Source organism: Hypanus sabinus, chromosome 4 (assembly GCF_030144855.1).
Source record: "Hypanus sabinus isolate sHypSab1 chromosome 4, sHypSab1.hap1, whole genome shotgun sequence".
NCBI classification, from domain to species: Eukaryota; Metazoa; Chordata; class Chondrichthyes; order Myliobatiformes; family Dasyatidae; genus Hypanus; species Hypanus sabinus.
The window spans coordinates 127,805,769-127,815,553 of NC_082709.1; the positions used below are offsets into that span (position 1 = coordinate 127,805,769).

Sequence of the window (9,785 nt, forward strand, 5' to 3'; positions counted from 1 at the left end):
AGGCAAATCTAGGGCAAAAAGCAAAAAGAGCCACTTTTCAACATAATTGTATTAAGGGCTAAGAGTGTTGTAAAAACAAGCCTGAAGGCTTTGTGTGTCAATGCGAGGAGCATTCGTAACAAGGTGGATGAATTGAATGTGCAGATAGTTATTAATGAATATGATATAGTTGGGATCACAGAGACATGGCTCCAGGGTGACCAAGGATGGGAGCTCAACATCCAGGGATATTCAATATTCAGGAGGGATAGACAGGAAAGTAAAGGAGGTGGGGTAGCATTGCTGGTTAGAGAGGAGATTAACGCAAAAGAAAGGAAGGACATTAGCCTGGAGGATGTGGAATTGATATGGGTAGACCTGCATAACACTAAGGGGCAGAAAACGCTGGTGGGAGTTGTGTACAGGCCACCTAACAGTAGTAGTGAGGTTGGGGATGGCATTAAACAGGAAATTAGAAATGCGTGCAATAAAGGAACAGTAGTTATAATGGGTGACTTCAATCTACATATAGATTGGGTGAACAAAATTGGTAAGGGTGCTGAGGAAGAGGATTTCTTGGAATGTATGTGGGATGGTTTTCAGAACCAACATGTTGAGGAACCAACTAGAGAGCAGGCCATTCTAGATTGGATATTGAGCAATGAGGAAGGGTTAGTTAGCAATCTTATCGTGTGAGGCCCCTTGGGTAAGAGTGGCCATAATATGGTGGAATTCTTCATTAAGATGGAGAGTGACATAGTTAATTCAGAAACAGAGGTTCTGAACTTAAAGAAGGGTAACTTTGAAGGTATGAGACGTGAATTAGCTAAAATAGATGGGCAAATGATACTTCAAGGGTTGACGGTGGATATGCAATGGCAAGCATTTAAAGATTGCATGGATGAACTACAACAATTGTTCATCCCAGTTTGGCAAAAGAATAAACCAGGGAAGGTAGTGCACCCATGGCTGACAAGGGAAATTAGGGATAGTATCAAGTCCAAAGAAGAAACATAAATTAGCAAAAAAAAAAGTGGCACACCTGAGGACTGGGAGAAATTCAGAGACCAGCAGAGGAGGACAAAGGGCTTAATTAGAAAAGGGAAAAAAGATTATGAGAGAAAGCTGGCAGGGAACATAAAAACTGACTGTAAAAGCTTTTATTGATATGTGAAAAGAAAAAGATTGGTCAAGACAAATGTAGGTCCTTTACAGTCAGAAACAGGTGAATTGATCATAGGGAACTAAGACATGGCAGACCAATTGAATAACTACTTTGGTTCTGTCTTCACTAAGGAAGACATAAATAATCTTCCAGAAATAGTAAGGGACCGAGGGTCTAGTGAGATGGAGGAACTGAGGGAAATACATGTTAGAAGGGAAGTGGTGTTAGGTAAATTGAAGGGATTAAAGGCAGATAAATCCCCAGGGCCAGATGGTCTGCATCCCAGAGTGCTTAAGGAAGTAGCCCAAGAAATAGTGGATGCATTAGTGATAATTTTTCAAAACTCCTTAGATTCTGGGTTAGTTCCTGAGGATTGGAGGGTGGCTAATGTAACCCCACTTTTTAAAAAAAGGAGGGAGAGAGAAACCGGGGAATTATAGACCAGTTAGTTTGACATCGGTGGTGGGGAAAATGCTAGAGTCGGTTATAAAAGATGTGATAACAGCACATTTGGAAAGAGGTGAAATCGTTGGACAAAGTCAGCATGGATTTGTGAAAGGAAAATCATGTCTGACGAATCTTATAGAATTTTTTGAAGATGTAGCTAGTAGAGTGGATAGGGGAGAGCCAGTGGATGTCGTATATTTAGATTTTCAAAAGGCTTTTGACAAGGTCCCACACAGGAGATTAGTGTGCAAACGTAAAGCACATGGTATTGGGGGTATGGTATTGATGTGGATAGAGAATTGGTTGGCAGACAGGAAGCAAAGAGTGGGAGTAAACGGGACCTTTTCAGAATGGCAGGCAGTGACTAGTGGGGTACCGCAAGGCTCAGTGCTGGGACCCCAGTGGTTTACAATATATATTAATGATGTAGACGAGGGAATTAAATGCAGCATCTCCAAGTTTGCGGATGACACGAAGCTGGGCGGCGGTGTTAGCTGTGAGGAAGATGCTAAGAGGATGCAGGGTGACTTGGATAGGTTAGGTGAGTGGGCAAATTCATGGCAGATGCAATTTAATGTGGAGAAATGTGAGGTTATCCACTTTGATTGCAAGAACAGGAAAACAGATTATTATCTGAACGGTGGCCGATTAGGAAAAAGGGAGATGCAACGAGATCTGGGTGTCATTGTACACCAGTCATTGAAGGTGGGTATGCAGGTACAGCAGTTGGTGAAAAAGGCAAATGGTATGTTGGCATTCATAGCAAAAGGATTTGAGTATAGGAGCAGGGAGGTTCTACTGCAGTTGTACAAGGCCTTGGTGAGACCGCACCTAGAATACTGTGTGCAGTTTTGGTCCCCTAATCTGAGGAAAGACATTCTTGTCATAGAGGGAGTACAGAGAAGGTTCACCAGATTGATTCCTGGCATGGTAGGACTTTCATATGAATAAAGACAGGAAGATTGTTTCCGACGTTGGGGAAGTCCAGAATGAGGGGTCACAGTTTAAGGATAAAGGGGAACCTTTTAGAACCGAGATGAGGAAAAACTTCTTCACACAGAGAGTGGTGAATCTGTGGAATTCTCTGCCACAGGAAACAGTTGAGGCCAGTTCATTGGCTGTATTTAAGAGGAAGTTAGATATGGCCCTTGTGGCTAAAGGGATCGGGGGTATGGAGAGAAAGCAGGTACAGGGTTCTGAGTTGGATGATCAGCCATGATCATACTGAATGACATTGCAGGCTCGAAGGGCCGAATGGCCTACTCCTGCACATATTTTCTATGTTTCTATGGGCTCCCTCTATCTTTGATAAGATAAGTATGCCCTGGACTGCTTTTTCAAATTAGCTAGCTGCTTTAAATGTTGTATTATAGATTTTTTACAACTTTACTTAATTTACAGTTCAGCATCTTTTGGGGAAAAGAAGACAGCATCCAATTGATGCAAGTCTGTCAGACAGGGTCCATTGTAAGAATCTTCCTATGGAGTATAATCTGTAGCCGAACGCTTATAGATTTCTGAGGCCAGTGTCAGCTCTGAGCATCTCCCAACTCTTATTTACGTGCCATGCTGTGAGTCTGGAAACTAAAAGCTGCACTGTACAGTTTTTCTGGAATAGCATAGGGTTATAGAAAGTTTCTTGGCTTGTGTTAGCATAACACCACCTTGGTACCACACAATTTTGAACTTTCCAAGTGCACTTGAAATCAACTCAAGGAAGGCAAGGACCAAGTGACAAATAAGGGTGGCCTACAACAGCCTAGAAATTCCAGCCCAATATTTTGTGGATGAATCACCATCACCAGTGGAGCCAAAACATGACTACTTCCCAGAACAGTGTTTCAATGCCCTTTACAAACACCAGATCTGCCATACTGCGTGCCTCATCAGGGAATGTAAAAGTGTAATTTCATTTGAATAGGGTACTTACTACATAAAAGTATAATTGGTAAGACCTCTGAGTTATCTAGTTGATGTCCTTTTGACAATGGATCAGGAGCTAGTGACTTGTATAAATGTCTCTTTTAATGCCTGGCCTGAATATAATGAGCAATAAGGCCCCTATCATTCTCCAAGTTTCAACTGCTGTGAGGAAGAGTAGCTATTAATAAGTTATTTATTCTTCCATTTTAACATTTTCTCATGCTTTAATTTCCATGCCAATTAAAACATTATGCTCAGGCTGAGAACGTAAACAACTTGCTATCAAAGGTTTGCCAAAATCATTCCACACGAACTCACAAGCAATCAGGTGAGAGTAGTTTCATTATTTAGCATCTAATGTTATGTGAACCATAGCTCAGTGGCAGCAACTGCTGATGTTGATGGGGGCAAGGTGTGGATTCAAATGTTACCACCTTCACTTGAACATATTTTCCAGGCTGATATTTTTGCTTAGTAACAAAACTATCATTTGAATGTGGTGTTATTTTGAGACTTTGCCTGTGTAGTTGAGTTGACTTAAAATATCCTCCAGCATTTTTTCTGAAGAAGAACCGTGTGATTCTTTCTGGGTTTTTTTTAGACGATAATTATCATTTTTACCTCATTAAAACAAGGTTATCTAGTCAAAATATCACTATAAATCAATTAGTTGCTATGTTTCCTACTTTACAAGAAGCAACTACATTTAAATTGAATTTCATTCTCAATAATGTGTTCTAGAGTTTTCCGAAATCCAAGCCCACTGTTTTCTGTAAGGAGTTTGTACGTTCTCCTTGTGACTGTGAGGGTTTCCTCCAGGTGCTCCGGTTTCCTCCCACAGTCCAAAGACGTACTAATAGGTCATTGCAAATTGTTCCATGATTAGGCTAGGGTTAAATCAGGGGCTGCTGGGCAGTATGGCTGGAAGGGCCTACTCCGCACTGAATCTCAATAAATAAATAATATTTTGCTTTATTTTTTAAAAAAAACTCAAACATGTCCTGTTTTGATCCAATTCAGTGCAATGATGTTCAAAATATTTGGCTTTATCCTGTACGAGGGGTGATTTCTAAGTTTGTGGCCTAAGTTAGAAGGAGTCAATTCTTGAAAACCTAGCACATTTATTTTTCAACATAGACCCTCCTACATTTACACACTTAGTCTAGCGGTCGTGGAGCATACAGATCTTGGACCTCCAGAAAGTGTCCACATCGGGGTGATTGATAAGTTTGTGGCCTAAGATAGAAGGAGATGAGTTAATAACTTCAAACTTTCTGCATAATCACTCAAAGAATTGACCTGCATATGCATGTAACAAGAGCCGTATTACTCATCTCCTTCTACCTTAGGCCACAAACTCATCAGTCACCCATCTGTGGACACTTCCTGGAGGTCCAACATCCGTATGTTCCATGACCGCTGGACTAAGTGTGTAAATGTAGGAGAGGACTATGTTGAAAAATAAATGTGCTAGGTTTTCTAAAATTGACTTCTTCTACCTTTAGGCCACGAACATATCAATTATCCCTCGTATTTTGAGCTGCAGAAAACTGATTGACTGACAGTTAAACCACCTGAGGTATCTCCTGCTCATTTAGTTTATGCAATGTTCTCCTGCAGATTCTCTCTTTTATTCTCTCTATTGTTCTGTGACCATAGCACAAGGCTGCTTGCAAGGCTCCCTAGTAAAAACCAGTCCTACATTTAACATACAGTAATTGTTTGTTAGTGAAAACATCAGCTTGAGGGGTTTCTGGCTTCTCATCTCTTGCTACTACTTTCCATCCAGGTGATATATTTCTTTGTTGAGCAGTTAATTATGGAAATAAAACAGACAATTCCAAGTGTTCATTAAAGCACATCTGAGGTTTAAAAAGGGGAAGCTTTAAAATAGTCTGTTTGCTTCAGACAGATCACAGAAAACAGCACCAAAATAATTTTATGCATTTTCAGTGAATAAATAATAGCAGGCTTGGTCTACTCATGGGAAACACCTTATCTCAAACTTGTAGATTTTGTGGTTTTGTTAATCAGTGCTATTCATCTGAGAGCTGCATTCACATCCAGGGATGTTCACACGCATTTAGATCTTACCTTTTTTGGAGAATTTCAAATAATTGTGCATACTTCCTTAATGTGCTCAATGTTTATTGGATTGGGGATACTCCTGTTTTATAGTTTTCCCCCAAATGGCTGTGCTTGCAGTATTACTGGTCCCAAAGCTGTTCAGCTTCCTATCAGACATAGAATGCAGGAATTACACATTTTAGACTGTTTACATCCAATGGAAAATCCCCAAATACTGACATTATAGTAACATTGCTGGAAGCATCCTGAAATGTTGAAATTAAGAAATGATTGTGTTCATTTTTAAAGTTTTCCATCGGCTTACGTCAAATAGCCCCTGGAGTAACCCACAGGAAGTGAATTGAAAATCCATGGGAAAGTAAAGAAACAGTTATTTAGGTGGATGGGGAGCCTGCTTTTCTTGCATGAAACAGATTGACAGATTACTACTGTACTATTTTTTGCACATTACAGTCTTTAAACCTGCTGTTCAAATGTTACAGATTAACAGTGGGAGGACATGTTTGTTTTTCCATTTATCCAAATTTGTGCATTTATTTTAGTAAGTGATGTAAGTTTACATTAGGCAATCAACTGTGTCTTAAGGATTCTCAAGTTGTACTCTTAATTTCTTTGTTACAGACTGGGAGATTGCCACGGTTGCCTTGCTTCTGACTGGAGCTGCCATTATTCTCATTGCCTTTCTGGTGGCTTTGATCTCAATCTGTCAGGGGACTCGTCGAAAATTCTACAAACCTGTGGCTATCCTTTTATTTTCTGCAGGTAATTTGTTAATAAATCCAAATGATTTAGCTTTGATTTATGTGTCTTACATAATAGAGAGAGAGGATAAGTTGTGTGCTATGTTTAGTAATACATTGGCTATTTAGTCAACAGATATTTTTAGTTACAGGTCAGAGTTATGTCCCTGGGAACTGTCTGTAACTGTCTATAACCTCAAGAGTTCGCAAGTCAGAAATGTGGCCACCCAGATATATATTTAAATAAAGACTAAAGCCATCAAAGGGCAATATGTAGTTAAACAAGGGCATTTAACTCAACCATACAGATATTGCCAAGGCAAGAGATCCTACTGAACAAAAGAAGCCTGCAGTCCCACAGCAGCTGGCAAATAAATCCCAGTGGTCTCCCAAATACTCCTCCATGTGTACCTTCGAGCAGTCTGTACTCAAGCCATTTGTAACCTGGAAAGGATCTGAATATAATTTTATTGGCTGGTTTAATGGATTTTCTAAAACGTGAAAGAGAAAATAAATGGGGGGGTGAAAATCTTTGAATATTTGCCTCCCTTTCCACTATTTCTTCATGGGGCAATGTTTCATGTTTGCTGATATCCAAGATTAGAGACTTTGAGCATTATCAAACTATTCAGTGTGGTGGAATTATAGCTCATCTCAAGCCAATTCCCGTACAGCACATAGGAGTTACTGAATGGTGATCAAAATGTTTGATAATTCCCAGCCCTATATGGTTGCCCTTGCTGCTTTCTCAGCTGAGAACTAACAAGAAAAACTGTGCTGCCTGATTACACAAGGAATCCTGAAAAACTGGTGGTTCTCCTCATCAGTTCATACAGGATTTTCTGGGCCTTTCCAGTCACCTTTGGGAATACTCCTGGGAAGTGTGGACAAATGTCCTTGAACCTAGTATTCAAAACATGCAATTACACAAAATCTGTTTCAAGAAAAGTAAACATATTTGCTTATTTCAATGACCATTATGTTATGCCTGTGGCAAAACTGCTGAATAAACGTGTTGTATGGTTGGATAATTGTTGACCTACTACATACGTGGAATTCCTGATTTATCTTTGACACATGGTGTTTAAGAAGCAATTTTAACCACTATTTTGGCACATAGCAGAATGACTGTTAAAATGGGTGGGGAATGCATGTTTCTATAGTTGGCCTTTGACCTCATCTGGAAGTAAACCAATGTTTTCTTGAGATATTTCATATGTTTCCCTTAAGGTTCACATTTTCTCAGTTATGCTGTAACCGCTGGACACTATATTCAAGACAGCAATGAAAGTCCCTTTGAAGGCTATACAAACATATTGGGGCCCTTACAATTTCACTTGGTCTTCAGCAATAATTGACAAAAGTAGACCCCGAAGGAGGTACAGTGATGAAACACTGCCAGTTGGGCTTAGAAATTGAAGAGAAAATGAGAAGAGAACAATAGGGAACAAAATGCAGAAAATGCTGTCCATTATATCAGCATGAACAAAATATTGGATTGTGAAAAATACAGCAATCAGGCAAAAGGTAAGAGAGAGGAAAAGAGACATTTTACCAACAAAAATAAATCAAGTTAGCAAAAAGGAAGGCAAAGTGTGAAAGGAATGGAAAATCAAATTGTAAAGAGAAGAGACAATGGCATAAATTGTGAGATAAAGGGCAAAAGGCTATTGAAATATGTGCAAGGAAGAACTCTTGGTGTACTAAAGTATGTCAAGGACTAAAACAAGCTCTCAGCCATAACTGAATCACAACGCTAGAGATGTTAGGCATTAGTAGTGTTAAGACGTAACTAAGTGAATTCTTGGAAGAAGGACAATGTGGAAGAAATTACTATAACAAAGGCCACATACAATGGTTTATGTCCTACTCAGGTCTACGTAATGAGTCTCACATTATGTTACCTGAATTTCACCCTCACACAGATCATCTGGGTTTAGGTGAGGGTAAGTCAGTAACTTTAGCATTTCTTCAGAGTAATGAATGACATTATTGTGGTTTGTGTCAAGGAATGAATGTACTCTTTGGAGGTGATTAGGAGCTTGGAAAAGAAGAATGGGATGTTTGAATTTTGAAAATTAGGATTGGGGTGGCCTTCAGGTCTGGCAGGGATTGCAGACATTCAGGTTGGGTTAGGAGTAAAAAGTATCTTTTGAGTTTGGACCTTTAAGAATTGGACTGAGATTTCAAATTGAGTTTGGGAGATTGGGCTTTGATGTAGTGAGTGATCAGTGAGAATGATCAGCAAGAGGTCCTAAAGTGAATAAATTTTCAACCTTTGGATCAGAAAGAGATGGCATTATTACACTTTATGTTTGAGACTGAATGGGATCCTGTCCATTTAGGTTATGGTTGTGATTAGGGAATGATTGACTATTTGGGGTTAGAGTTGGCAGAAGATAAATTTTCAATGGTGAATTAGGATCACTGAGGTTTGGATTGGTGGGTTAGCTGAACTGATTGTGGAGTCTGTTGGCATAAATTAAACATATTTCTTGCTTGGGCATGAAATCTCCTTGCCCCTCTAGCTCACAAGCAGTCATCTAAAGTACTGAGAGGTTGGGTTTAGCCTGTCATATGGATTTCCTGAGAACAACTGCTGATACTAAAGATGCTGTAAAATTAAAATGTAAGCACACAGTTTCCTTAAAATATTTTGATGTCTGCGCCTCTTTCAGAGATTAGTTACTTGGTACCCAGCCCTGTTAAAGCCAGGAGAGGGCAGATCCATTTGTTTTCATTTTTAACTTCCACTTACAGCCTAAGTAGATAAAATTCCCATTGACTCATATTTTACTACATTTATTTCATCAACATTTTTGCTGTATATTATATTTTCTAAACTATGTTGAAAATATGATTTTAATTCTGTCCTTTACAATGTTGAGCCTCTTACTCTATTCTATCTTTGCATTATTTATTTACATCTGCTAACACACTTTGTTTCGTGCTCTGCAGTTTCCTTTTGCACTTGATCATATTCTCTTTACCTTTATTAATAAGTCCTTAAATCTGCTCTGTTGAAATATAGATTTTATTTTGTTTTATTCTTCTAATTGTATATTGATGCCGCTGCTTGTTAATTTTAATTATAATTATTCTAGATTATTTAATTGGCTGCTTATTATTAAGAAACACAAAAAAAAAGCAATAATGTGGAAAAACTGCCATTTCTTTGCAATCCCCTTAATTCCTAGTTTGTCTTTCTTGAATTGGGCTGTTTCACAGATTTGGTGCTGCCCATAAATTTAAACAGGACTGTGTCATATAGTTTGCATTAAAAAGAACTCAACTGTGTTGCAGGAACACCTGAGCAAGCAGCTGTTGCAAGTGACTGGATCTGTTTCAATGACTGAGATGTACAGGGAGGTGAATAATTCATTACTCAGCTGTTTAATGACCAATTTAGTTTCTGGATGAGAGATTACCTTTTGCTTCCAATG

At 39.0% G+C, this 9,785-nt stretch overlaps 3 protein-coding genes across 5 annotated transcripts in view; 2 read left to right on the plus strand and 1 right to left on the minus strand.

Annotated features, from left to right (window-relative positions):
• LOC132393193 (uncharacterized) overlaps positions 1 to 4,947 on the plus strand; it is a 163,011-nt gene extending 158,064 nt beyond the window's left edge. Inside the window, exon 2 of the mRNA XM_059968131.1 lies at positions 2,601 to 4,947. The gene's annotated coding sequence lies outside the window, so the exon portion shown is untranslated. The remainder of the gene's footprint in view (positions 1 to 2,600) is intronic.
• LOC132393194 (uncharacterized) overlaps positions 1 to 9,785 on the minus strand; it is a 322,118-nt gene that overhangs the window by 82,942 nt on the left and 229,391 nt on the right. The gene's annotated exons all lie outside the window — the stretch shown is intronic.
• The window catches only part of tmem47 (transmembrane protein 47), a 34,493-nt gene that overhangs the window by 9,521 nt on the left and 15,187 nt on the right, over positions 1 to 9,785 (plus strand). Inside the window, exon 2 of the mRNA XM_059968138.1 lies at positions 6,224 to 6,364. Within this exon, the coding sequence (XP_059824121.1) occupies positions 6,224 to 6,364 (141 nt within the window). The remainder of the gene's footprint in view (positions 1 to 6,223; positions 6,365 to 9,785) is intronic.